The sequence below is a fragment of the Metopolophium dirhodum genome, chromosome 7 (assembly GCF_019925205.1).
Source record: "Metopolophium dirhodum isolate CAU chromosome 7, ASM1992520v1, whole genome shotgun sequence".
Lineage (NCBI taxonomy): Eukaryota > Metazoa > Arthropoda > Insecta > Hemiptera > Aphididae > Metopolophium > Metopolophium dirhodum.
Window position 1 is genome coordinate 28,537,718 of NC_083566.1, and position 25,722 is coordinate 28,563,439.

The window sequence follows — 25,722 nt, forward strand, 5'->3', positions numbered from 1 at the left end:
TCCGTACGAAATTAAAATGCAAAAAACGCAATCTTTTCGCCAATTTGGTGTTCAAATCTCCCATGCCCAGCCGATAGGTGGCGCCGCCATCCGCGGGTCGATGACTCCCGGTCGCGTCTCCGACGTCGTTTTTCTTCCTGCCGGGCGGACAGCCTGCTTATCAGATACTGCTAAAAAAAATCATTAATGAATAATATCGTATTTTTGTTGTTGTGATAATAAAGCGTTTAGCAATACATGAATAATAATAACAAACGCACGGAAAATGTTCGGCTGTGCTGACGCGGTGCTAGACTGAAACGGAAAAACGTTTTTACGACGTCACTGTGCCCGTCTGATGCTCTTAAATCGTATTTCCACCGCCCCATTTCCATAACGTCATCGCACAACCAAATATAGTTCATAGTTTTCGTACAATTATTATTATTACCAACGCCAAAGTTTTTAAACCTCAAGTAAATTTTCGTCTTACTTTATTTACAAGCAAATTAATACAATAAGCACTTTGGTTTTCGAAAGCAATTCGTCAAACGCTGTTTGCGCCTTTTAACGTATCAGGTAAGTTGTTGGCCCCATGCCCGTATTTGCTCGTCTCACAAGCTACAATGTACACTGTAGTTATTGTTTTTTACTGTTGTGGTGGTCCAAGTCCAACACTCGATTTGTGTCCTTATGTCCTATATACAAATGAACATACATCTCATTCCATTAAAGTATGTATATTATTTTGTTTTAATTTTCAATATTGTTGTAATTTATCTGTAGTCAAAGAATTGCGAACAAATGGTGGCGGTACTTCCTGCCTGAAAAGAACATCCTGTTGAGGCATATAATTAAGGAGTCATGGAGTTTCAAGTGAGTTGATTATAGACTATTAGACATTAGTGAACCTAGATTTTTCTAGTAATCTTATTTAATAATAAGCTTTATTGAACACGGAAAGTTACACATTGTATTATCAAAAAAAAAAAGAATATGTGAATGGTACCATTAATATCTATACCAGTTTCTCAATTAATTATAAATATTGACCTTATTAAATACATTAATATTATATATTGTATATATTAAGTATGCAATATTTTAATTACCCATTAAGAGTATATTAAATAGATGTGTAGGTAATTAATAATTACCATTGTTTAAATTCTAATATGTATTTCCATATTATGAAAATTAAGTTTTAACCATCAAAATAAATCATATTTTTCTTTATACATCATTAACATACTACTATTTAATATCAAGTATAACATCAATCCAATTATCATCTAAACCTGTTTATGTAATGTTTATGAATTCATAAAGTATTATACGCGGTAGGTAGGTAGGTAGGTATGTACTTCTACATTATATTATACAATAATGATTTCATTATGCTAAATTTATTGGATACATACATTATTTAGTTAACACCAAAAAATAACTCTAAATCAAACATAGCTACCATATGTAATATTACATTATAAATTAAATTTTTTTGATTTAATATATGACATCATATTTTGAACATATGTGTTCTAGAACATCTGCTAAATGTTCATTGTTTTTTTGTATCCTAATATGATTTTTATTTTACCAACATAATTATTTTATACAAACCATTACCTATATCTCATTTTTATTTTTATTTGCAAATACATAATAATTTAGAATAACAAAGATACCTTAACTAAGTCCCTCATTTTTTTTTTCAAATTATATATTTTAATGCGTAACATAATACATTAATACCTTAATTATAATATTTACCACATTGCTTATTGTTCCATTAGGTATAATACCAATACTTTTATGGTTTTTTTAATCTACCTACTTTATCATATGTTTTGTATTGATTTTTTACTGGACAATGGTAAATTATCTAATAAGTACGAGTTTCTTCATCGAGTATGATATAACAAAACAAAAATTATAGAGGTAACTGTTTCATGAACAACCACATAAATTGTATACAAATAATATTTAATAATAATAATTTTAATTACACCATTTTTAAGACAATTATGTTGTTAAAAATCTAAAGAGGTGGTACCCATTTTTCCCTACCACTCAATGTGTCCTGACTATCTCTTAACAATAAAAGGATTAGGTATCAACCTATTAAATATAAATACCATCTATTAAGTAAACATTTTACTAGACACCTATTTCTTTCTTTAACTTTGAACTGTCAGCTTTACCTAAATTACTACAATATTCTTACGTCATTATTCGTAAACATAATTACACAGATAATATAAATTGTTTCTGGGTTGAATTATGTTATATTTACCATCATGCTTTACACAAACACACAGTAATAATTACAGTTAGGTTAAAAAAAATTTATATGACCAATAAAACTGGTTTTTTCAGTGCCTATGTAAGTAGATCTTATGCATTTAATATTTAAATATATTACAATGATTATGAGTTTTTAAAAGTTAAATTAGGTATTAAAATTGTGTTATTTATTAGTATATTAATAATATTAACAAATATTTTTAAATATATCTCATTGAAATTTACAAATATCAGTAGGTAATATAATAACTTAGTAGTAAATTTTCTCTGCAAAACAGCTTAACCTGCAAATTAAAATATATTTTATTTATTTATTTGCATATTGCTAGTTAATATAAAAGACACTACATCTTAATACTATCTTATAGTTTATAACTATAATTATATTCAAACATTTTAATTTTTACTATCATGAAATTCCTATAAATAGCTTAACTTGTATGTATTGGTACTAATATTTCAAAAGTCTTAACAAAATCTCTTAGAACAAAAACTTAAAATAACAAACATTATTTATATCATATTATATATTACTCCATAGTCCATCAGAATAACAAACAAAATGAATATACTTAAGTAGTAACAAAAATAATAAGTAGGCTAGTAGCTGAAACTGAATATGTACACTCCTCAAAAGACAGCCACATCCTAGGTAACTGCCCATCCAATAAGACAAATATCATGGTTATAATATTTATAATTAGGGTTGTGGATTTATTCCACTATAAAACCTTAACAAAGCATTTGAAATGCCTATAAATAAATTCAGTTTGAGATACAATACAAATAGAACAATGACCTATAGGCTATAATTTAAAAAAAAAAGAAAAAATAATATATAAAAGTTTCAAAATTGAATTTGTTGTTAAATAATTCAAACTTTCAGCGTTTTATAATAAGCTAAAAGAATTGCTGTTTGCTGTTGTATGACATATAATATGTGTATACTGTATAGTATTGAGTAAATTAAAAAATGTATATGAAGTAGTTAATGTTTGGAAAACATCTACCATATTTAAAAATTTGGTATGGAAAATATACAAATATTGAAATACATGAGTGTACCCAAATGAGCTTTGCTCAAAATTATTATTTTCTCTGAGATCTTATTATGCAAATTGGGTACTAGTAATTTATACATAGAGCAAGTTAGTTTTGGATATTTCTTTTATTATTTTTCCAAAAAATATGAAAATTGAATATTGATAATATGAGTTTAACAAACCGATTTTAATTGTCTTGATTAAAAATACAGATACAATTAAATTTCAGATATTATGTTTTGTAATTTGGTTTTTAAAATATTTTTTTGATTATCACCTTATATTATCTACTATATAAGCTCCTTCTGGGAATTGCAAATAACTAATAGAATATTTCGTTATTTAAAATTTGAGTAGGTTTTGTTCTATACATCGGTAGTCAGGTATCATCCTAAATTTAGTGTACAATAAAAAAAACTAGAGAATTGAGTATACACCGTATGAGTATCCTCCCACCCACTTACCATCACCCAATACACCACAGTGTATACCAATGGTAATTTGTTTGACTCATGTAATTAAATTATATTAGTAAGCGTTATTAAAATCTAACTGATTGATAAATTGAAAAAATAATTGGCCTTTGGTACAGCTATGTTGAGCATCTAAGTTCTAAATGTTCTGATTCTTGACGCTATCTCCGAATACAATTATTGTAAGTTTTCGTCTTATTATTTTATCATGTTTTATCCCGTCCTATTTTTGTGAACAAAAACTTTGGTAGAATTTAAATATATTTAATAACTGTACATACATTTGTATTTAAATTGATATTTAATTTATTTACGTATCTATACATTTTGAATTAAAATAATACAGTCTCCTATTTTAAACAGATTTCATCGAAGGTTGAATTTAAGGAATGTCCGTACTTGATCTAGAAATTCAAATCTTATAGTAGGTATTTATTTATATTTAATAAATGTTCGTTAAAAGGTAATAAAATTCTTATATTTTTCTTAACTCGTAAAACATGAAGCTAAAATAGTTTTAAAAGTTGATCGAAGTAGTTCAATTACATGAATCGAAATGCGTGAGCAATAGGTATTACACGTCATAATCAAAAACTTCAATTTGATCTTCATACGAGTTACCTATGTTAATGTAAAGGGAAAAAATGTCCGGGAGTGGTTATCTAAATTGAAAAACTGCCGATAAGATAAATTAAAAAATAGAACTTATGATTGTGATAGGAATTTATTGTTTTTTATATGACTACGTTATAATACTTTATCGGTCCAATATTTTAATGTGTTTATAACGTCTTCTCATTGCGCTGAATGCCGATTAATAGCCTAATGGGTAGTCTTTGTGTTGTTTAAATACCAGATAGCACCACGAAAACCTTGAATTACTCACAATACTGTGTTTATTCAGACTGGAAGGAGTCCAAGTCCGCGCATATGGGGTCTTCTCGTATTAATTTTAATCCAGCTCCAGTCACTCGTCAGTATTTACCGGTTATTAGTAAGCTGCTACATTGGCTTACCGCGACCGGCCGTGTCTGTGCCGCCGTAAACGTATTGCGTTCGCGATTAGTGATCAAGCTTTAATTTAAAATATAATATTTATATACTACGTGTGTTTAATTTAATAACCGACTACAAAATCATAAACGATTATTAATATACATATTATTATTTCATTATATATTTAAATTTCGCTCGTAAATATTTAAGGAGCGATTTATATCACTATTTTATAACCCAATCGAGTTTGTGCGCAAGTAAAATGTACTTATATTTTTAGTGATTACTGGCTATGTGTGTAACTATAATAGGGTAAACAATTTAAAAAGAATTATTTTTATTTCATTTCTTGATATTTTATCACTAATTTTATGGTTATTCAAAAGTTGTACACACAATTTAATTTAATTATATATAATTGTTTTCCCATAAAAAAAAATAATAATATTTAATTGGAGGAATAGGTTAAAAATATAATTCAAATACCTATAAAAAAAAAGATTACTAAATTTAATTTAATGTACCTAGTAGTACTAACAAAATATATTATTCTAATGAACCATAATTAATGACACCTTTTATAAAACCTTATATTGTATTTAACGATAAGTTAAAGCTATGATAATAATGTGTCACAAAACAATTTATTACATTGCCAAATTTGTACATCCAATAAACAATCAGTAGCGCATACGTTAGGTACCTACAAGTATTCGAGATATATCATCTGTGTATACATTCAACGATTGTGAAAGTTATTTGTGATGACGAAATTGTTCGTTTCTTTTTTATTATGGAGTTTAATGTTTTAACTATGTTAAAATTTCAGTATAACTTTTTAAATTTTTACATTGCATCAAAATACAAAGTAATGTACTAATGTGCATTTTTATTACGAATGAATCAATGATTCATTGAATTATACATTTTTTTTATGATTTAAATATGCATGTTGGTTACAACAAGTACAATTTTACACTATAGGTAACTATTTTACGTAAATCAGTTTTAACATTTCGACTCACAGAAATAGCTGCATAAAATAAAACTAGGATAGGTATAACATAACATACTATATAGTTAAACGAAACGTTTTAGTTTATTTCATTTTTGACTGATTTAATCTAGTTACATTTTAACGGTCAGATTAAGACGTCAAGATTAATGATTTCGAAAAATTAACCATATCATACTTCCATCATGCTATTAAGACACTCCTAACATACCAATGTAAAACAATTTAGTTCACATCATATTATTTTCATTCCAGTATTCAAAACTATCAATAAGGTCTTATTAAATACTTTTTATGTCCAATAAATGTAATCTCCGTTTTACTGTTCGTTATACATACTATTTGCAGTAGTTCAATTATATTAAATCGTTAATCTCACAAAGACCTTCAAATAAAAAATATATTTTGTATCCATGAATAAATAAATTGTTTAATTGTGTGTGCAACTTCTTCGTGTTAAGACAATTTTTATCTTTAAGTATTGAGTATAATATAATTCATGAAACGCTATCGATGAATTCCAGTCTGTAGAGAATACCTAAATACTGAATATTCCTTCGTAAAAATTATAGTTTGTACATATTATATATTCATATTCTTAATACTATCCCGTAGGCCTGGTCATTTTGTTTTCGACATACACTTAATTATCATTAGACTTAAACTACATTTAACAATTTAAGGTTTCCGTTAATGACTTCGAGTTCAAATTACTTTTCTTTAGTGCATATAATATATATCGAACAATTAACATACCTTTCTTGAAATCGAATAGATTTTTAATGTCTATGTATCGCTAGACGCTTAGACAAATGTGTCGTGACCATATTTAATAATATATAGTACACCTTAATACGCCTATCCTATTACACGGTACGTTAATTTAATAGTGTCGACGCTCGAGAAATCTGAAACGCAAAATAGATGAATATCTCTTGTATATTGTTCTATTGAAAATCAACAAAATATTATACTTGGATAACTTTATTAGGACAACTAACGAATAATATTTAATAATAAATGTCCGATGATAATAAGCCAATCCCACGTTTTACCTTGTTGTGTGCTGTGCGTATATATAGGTACTTACAATATACCAGCTATATCAAGGGCATGGTAGGAATTCGTTTTTTCACAATCTCCGAAGCAACTAAATATATATATAAAATACGTGTTGTGTGTTTATAACATTTTTTCTTCTGTTATTACTGTTTATGGTTTTGATTAGGTTTTTATTCTCGAAAATAACTAGAAACTTTCGTACGCCATTTAAGGACAGTAAAGCTACGGAAGGAGTAAAAAATCACTTTTTTTGGCATTGGTCCCTTTGCGGTTGACAGGTTAAACTAAATTTAGCCCGATTTATCTTATACCGCACTGCTGCACATGCGATGACACTTAAAAAAGATGTATTTACATAAATTTTGCTACCTAAGAAGGGGACAAGGAAACGAACGGTTTTATTGCCCTCCTCTAAACAAACCCCCTCGCGCGAAGTGTCGTCCGCTGTGTGTAACCTCCTCCCCACACCCAACCCGCGCCCACCCATAACCACAATAATAGCATTCGTTATACGTTATAAATTATTGTAATAATACATCGGTACTTATGAACTTGGTGGTAATAAAACGCACGTTACTGACGACAACGAGGGTGTACAAACTTACGAAAATCGACTTTGCGTGACGGACGGATTCTCTGCCGATTGGAAATGTCTTCGAATGCGTGCGTTTTAGTGAAATATTTTATGGGTACACACATATTATTATAATACGCTATTTACGCGTATGCATAAACGTTTTGTGAAAGTAAAACATATATGTTGTTGTGTTGTTGTGGACACACGTGCCTATATAGCTCTGGGAGGTTTTTCATATAATATGTGCTTATACGTATATTATTATGAAATTATTTTTATTTGAGTATTTTTTTGTTAACGAAGGTGTTAACGGGGACACACCTGCGGCCGCAGCAGCAGCAATTTGCAGTTGCTGGGCTTGTCCCGCGTTGTTGCACGCGTCGCGTCGGTTACGCGCGTAGCCGAATACCCGGCCGTACCCTAAAAAATATTATAATAATAACGAAAACCGACGCCCATTCGCGCACGCATAACGATCATAAATAATAATAATAATATCAACATATTATCATCATTTATATGTAATAATTGCGTTGCGCGTGTGTTGTGTTGTGTAAAAAAGCTACTCCAAAGGCCAAAAAAAAAAAACTGACTTCGTCGACGAAATAATAATAATATGTACGACGGTAAAAAACGACGGTTCCTCCTCTGCCGCCGCCGACACAGTCGTACGCTACATCCGCCGCACGTTCTGAACGCCGACCGCGCGGCGCCGGTGGTGCACTTGTGTGACTCGCCCCGCCGCCAAAGCGGCCACAATGTTGGCCGGCGCGCTTGACCGCGTGCTGCCGGGCCGCCGGTCGCCATACCTACACCGGGTGAACGTGGAACGGCGCCCCCGACTGCCGGCGCCGCCGCAGCAGCTCCGGCCGCACAGTTACCACGGCGGCGTGACGGCCGAGTGTCAACGCCGCGACGGCTTGAGAACAAGTGGACGAAAGTTGGCCGCCAAGTTTTGGTCGTCGTGCGGGTCGTCCCGGTCTTCGGCGGTGGTGGGTGGATGCGTCCCCCAGGACCCGGTGGCCGTGCGTAAACGGGCGGCCGCCACCGCCGCGGCCACGACCACCTGCAGCAACGGCGGATTCTCGAACGTTTCGCACACGTGGCGTTTCAAGCGGCTAAGGTACGACGACGACACCCGCGCCATCCATATAATAATTATCTATATATTTTATTATTGCAGTTATGTCGTTTCGTTTTCATAATATGTTATAAATATCATTGTATTTTATGTTCTACGCACTAAACGCGTCCAATCGCGGCTACTTTATGTATGCATAATTATATAGGCACTTAAAGATAAAAATTTTACGGTAGGTATTCGCGTTACGCCATTATATTATTTTATGTCATATTATAATATTACATTATTATGTTATTATTATATATCGTCTTGCGATCGGTCGACCTCGAAAGACAAAAAAAGGTGTGTGTGTGTGTGCCCGCCGTAGATCGTCGTCGTCGTCGGCGACACCCGGCCGAGTGGGCGACTTATTTTTTCCTCCGTTACCGCATGTTCGCCGAGACCTTCCCTCGATGACATATTATTATAATATGTATTATGGTTCGGCAGATGTTGGCCGTAGCCGCGAGACGTTCACGGCTCACACACGCTCGTGTACCTATACGTTATAATATGGTAAGAACCAGATCTCGGAAGTCGTGTGTGCGTGGAAAAACGAGAGAGAAAACCGGCACCGAGTTATATGTGCGCGCGTGCGACGGGTGTTCGCCAACGAGTACGTCGTATCAGACGCCGTCCGCCGCATTGCCCTTCGCGAAATACCACTTTGGGGATCGCGTCGTTTCGTCCGGTCCATTATTATTTACGGCGACGCGGGCGTATATCGCGTCCACGCACATATTTGACTCACGTATCGTATAATATATTATATATTATACTGCTGAAGATCTGCGCCCGACTCGTCTGTATAGATCTTTGTTCCACGCATAGACACCTAAATAAACGCGTAGGCAACCATGAACTGCTGCGACTGCGGCTCGTCTGTCGTTTACGCGGGTTGAGACTTGGGTGGTGAATTAATTTGGTCGAATCCTTTTCAGAACTTTGAAACTTTATTTCTTTATATTTATCAATAATGGATATATTATTTTGATATTAAATGGAGGAAGAAAAAGAACGTTATTGATTCTTAATAACCGTAATTTAATTAGTATTGACACCCTCTTTCTCCTCCTCCTCTTCCTCCTCCCGTGCACCATATTCTGTGTTGAATAATCCCCGGATCGTGGCGAATTTTTTAAGTAGGTAGAGAAATATATAGGTTTAAAACGCCAATTTGTCGCTTTCTTCGATTTCTATACCTATGTATATACAAATATATTATGCAAACAGGCAGTCTAATGCCCACACTATATATTATTTTTACTATAGTTTAGGTATATACCTCGCTTTATCGACACCTGCACGACAGCACGTATTTTTACGTTCTCTTGGCTGCACTACGGTTTGAATGATTAACGCATTTGGAATGTGAAAAAAGTTCGTTTTTCCCGTTAGTAAAGCTATTTTGTTCTAAAAAAAAAAATTACTAATCTCATACATTCGACTATACTATTATTATTTTTTTATTTATTAAATACAATTAATCATATAGTTTTTATATTTTTACTATTATTATCACACCATATATATCTATCAATTATTATTCTCTTTGTTCGTTATATTCGTTTGCCTAAAAAAAAAAAATGCTACTAGATTACACGTTTCTATATTAACTCATATGCGATTTTAAAATGTTTATGCATCACATCATTACACATCTCGTTTGCACATGTTTGCAGATTTCAGGGGCGGACAATTTAAGACGCTTCTACTTTTACTTATTGGCATATTATAATAATATAACAAACAAGAAAATAATATTTAATTATTATGTACTACATAATATCAAACTATCTGTGCTTGACCGTTTGCCAATGAATATGAACAATGTAGAAAATTAATAAATTGCCGTCTACGAATGTTTAATCGCGTAGTTGGTTCCGGTGATGTAGCCGATGTAGGTACTTAGGTACCTATATATTTTATTTTTCTATTACCACTGTATTCTATCGACAAATAATGGATAATATTATGATAATATAATCTGTAGATTATAACCGTATATGATGATGATTGAAAACGTACTAATACAAAAATTAATTTGTTTGTATACTTTATAAGTACAACGTATAATGATGATACTATCATGACCATATATCACGTATAATATTATGCATAATAAACTATTTTTTGAATCTCGCGAGTAGGATGATTACTTTTCCGTGTTGGTATATCACGCATATCATACATATTATATATAGGTACACGTGTATACTTATTGGATCCCCCTCGTATGCACATCCTCTATATATATTATTGTGGACGGGAATAAATTAGTCATGTGCATTTTCATCGCGCGCGCGTGGGATAAATCCGTTCAACATAATATAATATGTAATAATAAGCGTATAATATATAATTACGTTGACCTTTGAACTCGGTGTGTCGATGCATTGACGACAATATTAAATTCCTTAATATTATTATGCATAAATATAGGCACATATTATACAGACTATGTTGTAGTAGGTGTATGATAAAACGTTATCCAACACACTATAAACCGACCCCACGACGCGATGTGTCTGCGTATAATAAATTTAATAATATTATTAATGTGTATATAATTACCTTACATATATATGTTATCTTTATCTAACAATCTTAATAGTGCCTACCATGGTCCATGACATGATTATAGTAAGTTATATCATGATACCTACCTGAAACATTTTTTTGGACGTTATGGACAAGTTCCTTAGACCATTAGTGTACTTCGTAGATTAATACGTTTGTTGCCGAAATGTATGAATTGTTTTTTCGAAAATCAAAAATCCTACAACAATGATGAGAGCCAAAAGGCTATAAGGCCTAAAGGCTATCTTTATCCAAAAATATGCTTTATCTAATAGGTTAATGTATATTACTATTTGGCCGTATAACCTATCATAATATAATATTAATTATTATTATATGTATGTTTTAATCCATCCCTCAATATATGTATTCTACTTACATATGGGCTTCTTTTGATCATACGACATATACGTAGCCGCTTTAAACGATCTAAATATAAACGGAAAACTTTTTTCTTATGCCGACGACACAGCCATTATAATTTCTGACTCTAACTGGGATTCATTTTAGCAAAAATGTGAAGCTTTTAGGTCAATAGTTGATAATTGGTTTTCAAATAATAACTTAAAGATAAATTATGATAAATCCAAATTTATAGCATTTTTTAATGACATAAGAACAGCACCCCTAAAAAACGAGATTACTATCCACAAAAAATTAAATTGCAACACCTTAACATGCACCTGTCCAAAATTACCAAAACACTCTTTCGTTAAATACCTTGGCAATTGCCATAACAATAGACCAACATTTAAAATGGAATGTTCATATAGATAATTTAAAAATTAGAATAAGACAACTAGCTTACTTTTTCATTATAGCAAAAAAAATTATTAAATAAAAATCTTATAAGAATTACATACTTCGCAATGGCGCAATCAATAATTCAATACGGCTTAATAGCTGGAGGTGGTTGCAATGCTGGTTAAAAAAACAAGCTGTTAATTAGACAAAAGTGCATAATAAAAATTATTTTAAACAAACCAAAAACCTTTCCTTCCTGTAGTTTATTTAAATTACTAAGAGTACTTGATATAGACAATCTATATATAAAAAAATAGGCAATTTGTTTTATTTACAAAAATAACTTGTTCAACATCAATAATAAAGTGTATAACTTCAGAAAAAAAAATTTTGAAATACCGTTTGTTAATACCAAAAAAGCGTCAATATCTTTCTTACAGATTGGATTAAGGTCCCTAAATACAATTCCAAAAGGAATTACTAGTTTGTTATAATTATACAAATTTTAAATTAAAATAAAAAAATTGGTTCTAGGTACAATAATCTTTAATTATCTTAAGTACTAAAATGTGATTTTTTTCTTTTATTATATTTTACCATCTACAAATTTTCTTATTATATTCCACTATTTTAAGCTGAACTCTGTTAGTTTTTTTCTTACTGTCATTACTTTTTATTATTATTATTATTATCCACTGTGTTTGGCACTGAATTATAAGTACTCTTACTCTACGACACGAGGTTCTTCCTTAGCGTAGAGTAACTTCTAGTAATATTTCTCACATATTGTATTGGTACTATATTATTTTTTTGTTACCTACTAGAAATAAATAAATGTTTTAATCCATCCCTCAATATGTGTATTCTACTTACATATGGGCTTATTTTTGATAATACGGCATAAAATAATTAAAAGTAATGGTTGGTGAGATCGCGTTTTAATTTTGTTCCAAGATTTATGTAATTAACGTTAATGCTGTATATTATTGGGTTTATATTTCGAAGTGGTCAGCCCATAATAATAATATGTTTAAATCCGATGTTTCCAGTCATGGTAGCAAAACGCCGGTGGAGGAACCGTCGGCCAAATCAACGGAAATGGCTGAAAGCGGCAGCGGGGCCGCAATGGTTCCAGCTGCCAAAACTGGATCGATCAAAGTACACTTGCCCAACAACGGATTCAATATTGTAAAGTTCATTGATAACATCAATGTCAAGGTAAAATAAATACTAAAATGTATTACAGTATATTGCAAACATATTATGTCTAATATTATACAAGGTGATTATTATTTGAATAGTAAATACGCATAATTATCACTTTAATTTTTAATGAGGTTTTTACATACCTCCTAAGAAATAATCAATCTATGGTAGAATACTTTTCAAAAATTGACGTTGTAGGTATCTTGTATAAATATTGAATATTCAAAAATTATAATTTTGTGCTTTAGAATTAAAAATTGAAATTATGCTGGTTTTAATAAAAAAAAAATAGACTATAGAAGTATATATACTATGTATAAAAACATTTTATTTTTGAAGCAAACTTATATTGATCGAAACAATGAATATATTCATATACGTTCACATTTATAGAAGAATCGCCTTGTACCTAAATAATATTTATACGTTTATAACACATTATTATATTGTAGGTATTTACGTATTATATTCGAAATATTGACCGCGATATAATGCGCTGTTGTTTTATATTTGTACACTACATGCGTCCATTATCCATATTACCTTTAATCTATATTATTATTACGTTTTGGACGCCCAACATTGATTAAATTACGTTTGATTTTGTTTTCATGTTTCATTTTCAAGGGTATCATATCTCTAGTCACTGGACGTTTGGCCAATGGGTGTCCTCAGTATCAAGGCGTTTACGGATTGCAGCTGTACCATCCGTTATCTGGCGATGTTCACTGGTTACATCAGGATTGCACAATGTCCGAGGTTACTAAAAAAATATTATGATAATTATAATAATGATAATAACGCACTGAATATTTTTATCTATATAAAAAGTAGACCCCCCGTGTTTTCCCTGTTTTTCTTCTGTGTTAGCTTTATTGGAAAGTGGGAAACACAGTAACTCCTCCTGCAGTATATACTCGATGTCGATTCGTTAGGTACCTATGTACCTATATTATACGAATAACATCAATAAGCTCGCAAACAGTGTATAATATATAACTATATCATAGTTAAATTACGAAGTATACGATCATATAGTAACGTATTATTTTGTCCGTGACAGATTTACCACAAGTACGACGAACAGTATCCAATGTCCGAATGGAGGTTCGAGCTGCGCGTGCGGTACGCGCCCGACGACATGGAGGACCTTTATGACCGAGATCGGTTTACGTATTTCTTTTATTACGATCAAGTAAGAACGTTTTCCTCTAAACGCGCGTCTTTAATATAATATTATATTATATATGCAATATGTCAATATGCCAATATGCATGATGCATCGTAATCCTTGTCTCTGCAGCAGAGTGACTGAAAAGACAATGATCCGCCCGCTTTGGTTTTTGTTGCGTACCTACATGTATATGCTTTTAAACACCACTACTGATGGGCCATATAGCTGCATCGCATATTACGACTTAGTATGTAATTCTCAGCCGAGTCAGTCCCGATTACCTTAACTCAACAACGATTATATGTATGGACTTGTTGCAATATACATTATAAATACCACATAAACGCGCATATACATAACAGCCCTCCTACCATCCACCCTATCTGTACTTGCATAATATTGTATATATTTCATTATATTATTAAGTAACGTGTGTACAAAAAATAACTGTTTAAAGTGTGTGTAATTTAACCGTATTAAACACTATTTATTTTTTTATTGTTAATTGGTAATAATAATAGTGATCTTCCACCCACTTGAGTTGCGTAGGTGTTACTGAACTGCGTGTAACTGTATAAGTTATAGTAGCCACCACTGCGTTAAGTAAAATTGTTTTTATACTTTATTTATCATGTTTCATAACTAATCGTGGGTTATATTATTCCTTTTTTGTTGTAAAAAATCGCGTTTGGAAATGGCAATAGTTTGCAAATCGATAAATGATTATATTAATATTATGACTATATATACTCATAAATTCATGGCTATAAAAATAAAATACACGTACTCGATGTAAAACTTAAGAATGATATTGACTACAATAATCAATATAACTACATACACGGAGTCACGGAGCCATACATTTATAGGCATTCAAGAATTTCAGGAATTTAGCCAAGACAAACGACAAATAGTAAAATCGATAGTATTAATATTTAGAGATAAGGTAATACCATGCGGTGCAATCGGGTAAAATATCGACACAGTTTTTGGCTTGAATTAAAAAGACAATTGCATGTATAATCACTATTGACAAGTGGGGCTGAATTTGTTTTTCGTTTCTCGGTCTATGAACAATGATTTCTAAACCGGATATTACTTAATGTGCTTATGCGCGATCATTATCATGCGTCTAGTAGTATATATTTATAAGTAATTACTTTAAATCACGTATTACAGGTACGATTCGATTATTTGAGAAAAAATGACCCGGCGACACGAGTGGACACGGAGATGGCTGTACAACTCTGTTGCTTACAAATAAAATGTTTTTTCCGGGAAGTTCCTCATATGTCGTTGGAAAAAAAATCTAATTTGGAGTATCTGGAACGCGAAGTGAGATTGAAATTTTCCGTTTAAATTCATTTCCCATATATACACGATTACACTGACATTCGATCCTATAAAATGCTACATCGTTGTTGTTTTTTAGATCGGGCTCAATAAATTCCTGCCCTACTATATACTAGAATCAACAAAACCAAAGAATTTACGAAAAATGATTCAGCAACAGTATAAAAAACTTTCGCAAACGTCGGAAAAAGAATGCGTGCTACAGTTCCTCAATCTCGTTTGGTCGTTTTACAAGTACGACGAGGAACAGTTCAAGTGTTCGATCGGAGTAAGTTGAAATAAAAATAAAAATCTAAGAGTGTGTTTATTTTCTATTATTATCGCATCATGATGTAGGTATATAACGAAAGGCTGCCATATTAATACGATTGTTCCGTTTTTAATCATTTTTCAGTCTGGTTGGACGATCCCGGTGGATCTAGTAATCGGACCGCGACACGGGATTTCTTACATCAACAACCAGGGGTCGGCGGTAAGTACATATTTTTGTTTAATTGTTTACTTATATTTAACACCGTGTATAGCAGTAATTTAGTGGTTTTTATCGATTTCAATTTCCAGCCCACCAAAATGGCGGATTTCGCTCACATCGAAAACATACAGACACTGGTGTCCGAATGTGAAACACACCGTAAAACCTTGGTACAGCTTCAAGTGACCGACTCGGCCGATCCTCTGGTGCTCAGCTGTTCGACGCTCGAGCACATGTACAGCCTGGCTAATCTGATTGACGGTTACTGTCAACTGGCGAGGAAAACGAACATGTCGTTGTGGAATAAAAAAGGTAAGCGGCAGATGAAATAAATAACAATTTAGTATTTAAGATATAACAATCGCTAACAATGTTAAAGTATAATTTACATGTATATACATTATACCTGTACTTTTGCATTTTAATTTCCAAGCTGCCATATGGAACCGTTTTCCATGTCCGTGTGATTCTAAAGGTTTGTGTTGAATGAGCGAAAAAAAAATACAAAAATCAATATCGATTAATTATTATTTATTATATGTCCGTATTCAAGGCCGTATCTTAGGGGGGTGCAAGGGGTCTGTACCCCCCCCCCCCCCCCAAAAAAAAAAAATGTTTTCAATATCTTATTTTTAACCAAATATCAAAACCTAAATTCAATAAAATTACAATATACATATTTTGGACCCCCACCCTGAAAAAAATGTCTGGATACGGCCTTACCTGTATTAATATGTTAAACAATATAATATATAATTTAATTTGTGTTGATATATGTATTTTGTTTATAATATAAGGTTGTTGACTCTGTTCTTCGTTTATAGACTCCGGAAAAATCAAAACCAAAGTGCCCGCAAGATTTTCCGACGATTATCCTGATGATGGTCCAATCGAAGAAGAAGGCGATTACTCAACACTTGCTAGTACGTATTTTGGTTGTATAAATCTTTTGTGTATTTTAATATTATTTTAAAGTCTATATAGATTATTGATTATCATCTAATATTGATTTCAGTGCTTTATCGAATATTAAAATACAATTAAAAAAAAAACTTTTCACCAAACATCCCAATTGGCCTTTATATATACAGGGTGATTTATTAAGCGTAAAACACTCATTATCTCAAAAAGAATTAATGTTTTTGAAAATATTTTCTTACATAGTTTCAAGTTGTTAAAAAAACAACATTTTTATTAAAAAATTATATTTTTAAATATTTTTTATCCTTATAATTTTTTAAGTTTTTACTTTTTTGAATGACAGTATAGAGTTTGAATTTCATTTTTCTAAGTATTTTAATACATAAATATCAAATTTAGGACGAGTAGTTTATGAGTTATAAGTATTTAAGGTTTAGACAAGCGGAGTAGTGGACACACATTTTCGGGGTAACCCCATACCACTCCACTCCGCACATCTAAACTTTAAATGCTTATACCTCATAGACTACTCGCCCTAAATTAGATTTTTATGAATCAAAATACTTAGAAAAATATTCTGCTTTGGAATATGAATTTAAAACTCTATGCTGTCATTCAAAAAAGTAAAAAACTTAAAAAATTATATAGATCAAAAATATAGTTTAATATATATAATTAATAACATAGTTTTTTTAACAACTTGAAACTATGTAAAAAATATTTTCAAAAACATTAATACTTTTTGAGATAATGAGTGTTTTACGCTTTATGAATCACTCTGTATATAATTATACTAATACTATATACATATATTATTATGAGTTAAGTGCGATATGTCGATAATTGGTTGTTAAATGACAACAGTGATAAGAAGTTTGCTTTTCCCACCAACGTAATATTTTTTAATAATTTATTGTTGACGCATTTTCATTATACATTTTTTTTCTCCTTTCCTATATATAATATATTATGTTCAAATTTGCAATACCTAATTTTGAAGTAGGTACCTACGAATCTTGTACAAATTATTTTGTTAGAATGTTGTTTATTTTTTTTTTGTTTTGTTATATTTTAATTGTTAATTTTTAGATTGTAATTACGAGCTGTTCCGCGACCAGGTTGAATTGGGTGAAATAATAGGAGAAGGTCAATTTGGAGATGTGCACAAAGGAGTATGCCACATGCGTTCAATTAAGAATAAACCGGGAAATGCTGTGGCAGTCGCCATAAAAACGTGTAAACCTGATGCGGACATGGCAACAACAGACAAATTTTTAGAAGAAGCGTGTAAGTGTGCACAGTCAAATTGCTATGATTATTATTTAATAGTATAGAGTTAGGATATTTATGATTTTAGTTGTTTTAATGTTGTCTAATGTATATTGGTATGTATTCTTAGATATAAATATATTTCATGATACCTAGATTCAAGTGTCATAATTTAGTTTTGCTCATTTCCTGAAATTTAGTATATTTACATATTCTTGCTTGTTTCTGATTTTAATCACTTCTTTTATGGTTTTTTAAAACAATAAAAAATTGAAATATTATTAACTAAAACTGAATTTAAGCTTGTATATCTATATTTTATATAGATTATATAAAAATGATTGGTTATTTATTGTCATTGGTCAGTAATTCTATATTGCAATTAGGAGATATATGTGCAGGTACATATAATAATAGTCCACTATATACCTCAAGCTCAAGCTATAGTTCAAGTTCTCAACCTTATTAGAATAAAATCATACATAAAGCTATAATTTTTAGTGATTATCTTAGTAGTCTTATAAGAATTCAAAATTCTTTTGGACCAAGTGAGACTGCCAGAACATTACAAAACCTAATATGCACATTACAAAAAGAAAACTTTATTTAAAAAATAATTTGGATACCAAGCTACACAGGTATTACCAGAAATTAAAGAGCGGATAAACTTGAAAAGGAGGCCATGTGTCAGCAGATGCAATCCAATGTCAAGTATATTCAATATCTGACATTAAACTGATAATTTAAAAAAAATCCTCAACATCTGACAAAACAAATGGAAAATATCTAACACCAAATTAAATGAAATTAAAAATTATATCCTCCCATGGCCTTACAACTAATTCACTAGAAAAGAAGAAGTTGCCATAAACAAGCTCTTAATAGGCCATACCAGATTGAAGAAAAAAGATCTACCTATATGCCCAACCTGCAACTACCCTCTGACGGTACACATTTTAACTGAATGTAGGAATAGTACAAACTACATTGTCTGAAGTACAATCGAAATCACCATTTAGATGAAAATCTAAACACCGGTATCATTAATGTTCTCAAATTCATCAGAGATACAGATAATAAAATTTAGAAATGTATCCATATAATTAATATGTATTATAAATGTATAATGTATTCACATATTTTTTTTCTATCTCTATGGCTATAAGTTTGAACTAAGTGTAACAATTTAATCCTTAATGTTTAATTATGTTAAATTTCTTGTAGCCAATGGCCCTAGTTGTCGAGGCAGTTAATATCAAAAAAAAAAAAAATAATAATTATAATTCAATAATCAAACATATTATTAATACTATCAACTCTCTTAATTAAGATATTTATGTGTAATTTATATGACCTTTTAATTGTAATAAATAGATTAATTATATTAAAGCAATAAAATAATTATATATTATATTTTTTTTAAACACCTTTAATTTTCATTAAATTATTAAATTATAAAAAAAAAATGAATCCATATTTTTCAATTCTTTCATTATTATATTTTTAGCGTACTTATAACTATATATATGCTACATATTTTTAATTTTTTAGTATATAAACATCCTAACCCTATTTATTAGCATCAGAATTTGATCGGCCTACTTTATCGGTTTTGACAACTTCGAAAAATTAAAATATTTAATTAAACCAGTACATAAATAATGACTAATAACTTGATATATTTTGACCACGAAAGCTAAAGAACCTATTATTTACAATATAATATTATGTAGTATAATAATAATTGCTTAACGATATATTTTACTCACATTTCCTTCTTAATTCTATATAATATGTTGTATTCGTTTCAGACATTATGCAACAGTTCGATCACCCGCACATCATTCGACTGATCGGAGTTTGTTGTTCGCCGCCCGTGTGGATAGTCATGGAATTGGCCAAACTAGGCGAATTACGGGCGTACTTGCAGAACAACCAGCCCCACTTGGACTTGGCCACTCTTATCCTGTATTCGTATCAACTTTCTACGGCTCTGTCGTATCTAGAATCTAAGAAGTTTGTTCACAGGTAAAAAAATGGTGTATATTATCGTCACTTTATTATGATTTAGGCTGTTTAATATTATGCTATATAACTCGAACAAATAGTTACACGACGAGAGTTAATCTATCATTGGTGTAAATTAATTAAAACGAACGAAAACTGTTTTCGCAGAGATATTGCTGCCAGAAACGTGTTGGTGTCGTCACACCACTGCGTGAAGCTGGCCGATTTTGGTCTGTCGCGATGGGTCCAAGACCAGAGCTACTACAAGGCGTCCAAGGGAAAACTGCCTATCAAGTGGATGTCGCCGGAGTCGATCAACTTTCGGCGGTTCACCGCGGCCAGCGACGTCTGGATGTTTGGCGTGTGCATGTGGGAGATATTGATGATGGGTGTGAAACCGTTCCAAGGGATCAAGAACAATGACGTGATTGGCAAAATCGAGAACGGCGAGCGGTTGGCGTTGCCGCCCAAGTGTCCCCCAAGACTATACAGTCTCATGTCGCAGTGTTGGTCATTTGAACCCAGCAAGAGGCCCACGTTCAGAGACGTCAAGGAAGTGCTCAAGTACGTCGACTATAAATATACAGAACACCGATACCGCAATAATTTGGACTACGCGTTGAAAATTCAGTTTCGTTTATTTTGTTTCAGTGAGATATTAATCGAAGAGAGACACCAACAGAAGGAAACACTTCGGAGAGAAAACCGCAGGGTGCACACTCTGTCTTGGGGTGAGTGAAAATATTTTAAAAAAAATACCGATTAAAACTGACGACCGCAATAATCAGTGGCGGATTTAAAGGGGTCCAGAGGGCTAGGTTAATAACTTGGGCAGTTTTTAAACTTGTGTCGCAAAACTTGGAAAAAGACAATAGCCTCCCCCCCCCCAAAAAAAAAAAATTCTAGATCTGCCACTGGCAATAATGGTAGAAATTTTATTATTAATTTATTTATTTGACATATCTTTATCGTTTCCCCGGAGATGTTTACACGTGATCGTCGCTTCATGCCCTGCATTGCTCGCCCTGGGTTGCCTGTCGCTTTTGGATACGACAAGAGTATCATTTTATATATACAAACCTATAAAAACAGCGACCATATCTTAATATTATGAACACGATTTAGGATCCAGCGGCTCTCTGGACGACCCGTCTGCGCCGCCTAAACCTTCCCGCCAGCCAAGCGTGGACCTACACAACAACAAGTCCGAGCTGCCCGTGTCCACGTACATAGTGGCGCAGAACGCCGAAGTTCTTGCCCACCTGTTGAAGGAGAACGAGCAACGGGGCGTCGTCAACCCGTCCGTGTACACGACCCCGGCCACCGGATTCAACACGGTAACCGTAGATTTCCTTAATGACGTCGACGACGACAAAACCATTTCGGCCGGGAACAGTATACTGAGCATGGACTCTGTGGGACTTATCCCGATGGACGGCGGCGGTGGTGGTGGTGTCGCCGTCCACCCGTCCACTAACAAGACGTTGCCTAGGAACTTTACTTCGGGGGCGGCTTCGCTACTAACGCTACCCCCAAATTCGGCAGACAAGAGCAGGCGATGTTCAGACGGCAGTCTGGGCACGTGCGTCGCCGCCGCTGCTGTTGCCGCTACAGCGGCGACCGGTGGAGGAATGAATAACGATGAGGTTGAGCTTGTTGTTCGCGTGTGACGTACCTAATGATATATGCCTGCGAGTTTTGCATGAGGATCGTGTGCTTGTGTAGAAGGCGCACATAAGGGTGTATGCAGGGAGCGTGCTTAGCACTGTTTACGTTTAACTTATAGAATTGGATGGGTGGCAAAATACTCGTCGTCATTACGTCCTTTAAAAAAGTCCTTTTTCCATTTTTTTTTGTTCGGTCTTGCTGTAGCTTTTTATCGATTTAGTTGCTGTGGATCACGAAAGTGTCTAGTTTTTAGTTTAGGACCACCCCCCTCCCCCGCCGAATTCAGTTTTAAAATAATAGTTTTTCCCATTTAATTGTTATTTTAGATGTAAGTTTGGTGATAAATTCTTTACATTTACAAAACGTAATTAAATTTTAATTTATACTCTTGTTATTAAAATTACATAATGTTAACACCACTTTTTATATTCAATGTGCGTCTATTATTGTATTTGTGGTGTACTGGTGTGTCTGTAGCTTTTTGTCGTAGTTTTGTGTCTTGTGCAGCATTAACTGCTCTGTTATACCTACTCTAGCTTTGTGTAATATATAGTTGCTGTTGTCTGTTGTTTCAATTTTAAGCCAAAAATTGAAATTACATGTCCTAATTTTTGCAAGCCGATTATATGATGCTATTTCAGTATCTCACGCATATTTCCAAATAGTACCATAGTGTCATGTTCACGTAGATAATAATATAACTTAAAAATACACTATGCGTGTGATTTTCATAGTTTATAAGTAAATGCTGAAATCATGTGAATATAATTAATTGATTTTTCATTTTTTTTAATATTTAGGGAGCCAAGCATTTTGCAAACAACTCTATTGGTGTATATGATAACGAACCTTTATCTGAAGTAGAACAGCTGGAACGCAAGCTAAGACAACAACAAATTGAGTCTGAAAGAGACAACTTATGGCTGGCCGAAGAGGAGACAAACTTAGTATGTTTAACGTTGATTGATTCTATAAACTGTTTCCAATATAATTTGTTATTATTTTAGAAAAAGCGTCTATCTTTAGTAGCTAGTGTGTCAGACAATGAATCTATTGATGGCAGATCATCGTTAACACCTCCTTCTTCCCTAGATCGAAGCACCAAAACAAAACCTACAGAAGAACGGGTTGTTGTAATAAAAGTTAGTTTTTAAATTGATATAACAAAATGTGAACTATTTTATTTTTAAACCTTCCGTCGTTATTATAGAAACTCGAACCCACGCCAACAGCGGATTTGGACAGAACTCATGATAAAGTATATGAGTGTACGACACTAGTTGTCAAGGCTGTTATGACCCTTTCACAAGGTTAAAATAATAATATAACTATCATAAACTGTATAACATAAGAGTTTAAATATTAACTAAATGTTATTGTATTACTATAGGGGTTCAACAAAATCAGACTGATCGATATTTGGAACTAGTCAAGGAGGTTGGACTCCAACTCAGAGCTTTATTGACAAGTGTTGATAGCCTGGTACCATATTTCCCTCAAAGTGCTCACAAACAGGTAAATTAACTTGAATAATCACCATCCATGCTTATTAAAAATATTTATTTTACTTTAGGTAGAAATGGCACATAAAGTTCTCAGCAAAGACATGGCCGAGCTAGTCAACGCCATGAAACTTGCTCAAAATTACTGTCACACTGCTGTTGATTATTTGTATAGCAAGTAAGTACTAATAAATCAATCTTGATAATATTATAACAATAATTACACAAGTTAAAATGTAATTTTTACAGAGAAATGTTGTCTTCAGGCCATATTTTGGCTATGGATGCCAAAAACCTGTTAGACGTCGTTGACTCTGTGCGCATGCAATATCCTGAAGTGGAAGCAATGATTAGAGGCCGACAGTCTGAGACAGCCAAAGAACAACACCATGGTGTAGCCGCTTCATAGTAGTACATTTCATAGTATGCATTCCTAATTCATTACGCATCTATCATACACCAATATTATTGCAATTATTTATTTTTTTTTTTTTTATGTAATAATTAATCGACTGCCTAGTAATTTTATTAAAAATTATTTATTTTTTTTTACTAAAATTGTAAATAGTATATTAACAAAAGATTTTTTATAGTATTTTACATTTTTGAATAGAACTCATTGTCTTTGATGCTATATATGTATATATTATATTATATACAATTTATAAAATGCTTTTTATCGCTGTTAAAATTTGGAATTATTATTTGTTCCTTTTATAATTCGTGGGTGCGTATGTGAAAATAATATTTTGATCCCAGTCTTACTAGTCATAAAATATTTTTACCCCTAAATAATATTATACTATATTATACGTAACTTATTTCCAAATAAATGGAATCAATAACCGTATCTAGTGTGTAAAAAAATAACTAAGTCTATTTGTTTTATTATTTTCTCTGCGTGATGTGATTGCATGTTGAAATTATACCAATTTTTATTTTTGTGTTATATCAAACCAAATGTGTGAGTGTTCTATTTAGTGGTTGTAAGTGAGAGAACTAATGGTTTCCGTTCAAAAATTTCCTATTTAGTAATTTATTTCTACTTGTGTCTTATATTACTGTTTTATAATTTCATTGTAAATGCCTAGATTATGGTTAAAAATAAATTAACTGTTATTTTTTTTTTAATGAATAACCCATTAATAACTTTATAACCACATTTTTAAGATATTCTAAAAATAGATAGAAACATTATTGTTGCAAGTATTTTTAATTTTTCATTAGACTTATAAAGATATTCTGAACTCCATTATAAAAATGAATTATTGTGATACAAAAATGATCAGAAAATCAACGGAAACCATAATCTTTCCAATTTTTAGTATTATTTCTCATATTATATTGTGATCTTAGGTATTTTTAAATGCTCAAATGTTATTATTTTGATACACTGGTAATTTATTATTGTTTTGTTTTTTACATAAATAATAAAATATGACATTAAACTAACTTCATATTGTATATTGTATGTAATTCACCTTTCGGAAATATGTGCTATCTGTTCAAATATGAATTTGTATTAATCCTAGTCCTTAGATCCCTTTTTAATAACTGTTTATTGTATACGTGGAAAATAATATATCACTGACATTGTTGCACAAAATAGCAGGGCTTGAAACCAATTGAAAAAATTTCAGTTTCAAATTTGTATACTATTTTTTATTTTTTTAGATTTTGGTTTCTATTTTACAATACTGATATTAGGAAATTTTGATTTTGTATACCGGTTTCCAATTTTTTCAGATTTTGTTTTCGATTTCAGCTTTTAAACGATTTATACTGGTTTCTAAAATAGTTTGCAAGTCCACGTTCATTCTTAGTTAACTGTTAGAATCGCTAGATCAAGCGTTCGAATCGCCCTTTGTGTAAAGTTAACTTTTCAAAATGTCAAGATCCAAAGATTTTTAAATAAAATACAGTTTGTAAAATTATATTTTTGGTTTTGGTTTTTAATTATAACACCGGTATCCAATTTTTTCCGGTTTCGGTTTTGAAATTAATAATGGTATCCAAATTTTCCAGGTTTCGGGATTGATTTTGTTTTCGGTTTCGGTTTTATAACGGTTTATACCGGTTTTTGAAACCGGTTTCAAGCCCTGCAAAATAGCATACTGTATCATGTATAAGCCAGCATACCAAGCAGCAAGCGGATTTATCATTATGCAAATTTTATGATGTACAAATTATTGTGAACCCGAGTTTGCATAGAACACAATTGAAATTTAATTAACACCATATGACTGTCTTT

General features: G+C 32.0%; 1 protein-coding gene across 6 annotated transcripts; it reads left to right on the forward strand.

Annotated features, from left to right (window-relative positions):
• The first annotated feature begins 210 nt into the window (after nt 1-210).
• On the forward strand, nt 211-24,919 carry LOC132948043 (focal adhesion kinase 1). Of its 6 annotated transcripts, none has more exons than XM_061018308.1 (22): nt 211-558; nt 766-855; nt 12,949-13,117; nt 13,733-13,864; nt 14,169-14,300; nt 15,459-15,614; nt 15,712-15,900; nt 16,027-16,104; nt 16,194-16,416; nt 16,538-16,579; nt 16,929-17,027; nt 18,115-18,312; nt 20,106-20,322; nt 20,470-20,865; nt 20,953-21,032; nt 21,427-21,947; nt 22,770-22,916; nt 22,977-23,111; nt 23,180-23,279; nt 23,360-23,484; nt 23,543-23,649; nt 23,721-24,917. In XM_061018308.1, the coding sequence occupies exons 3-22, from the start codon at nt 12,998-13,000 to the stop codon at nt 23,878-23,880; spliced, it is 3,357 nt and encodes a 1,118-aa protein (XP_060874291.1). In that variant the 5' UTR covers nt 211-558; nt 766-855; nt 12,949-12,997; the 3' UTR covers nt 23,881-24,917. The 6 variants fall into 6 exon arrangements, with proteins under 6 accessions (XP_060874291.1, XP_060874286.1, XP_060874287.1 ...); XM_061018303.1 differs by lacking the exons at nt 211-558; nt 766-855 and adding exons at nt 4,776-5,110; nt 7,756-8,575 and having other exon boundaries at nt 23,721-24,919; XM_061018304.1 differs by lacking the exons at nt 211-558; nt 766-855 and adding exons at nt 4,776-5,062; nt 7,756-8,575 and having other exon boundaries at nt 23,721-24,919.
• The last annotated feature ends 803 nt before the right edge of the window (nt 24,920-25,722 follow it).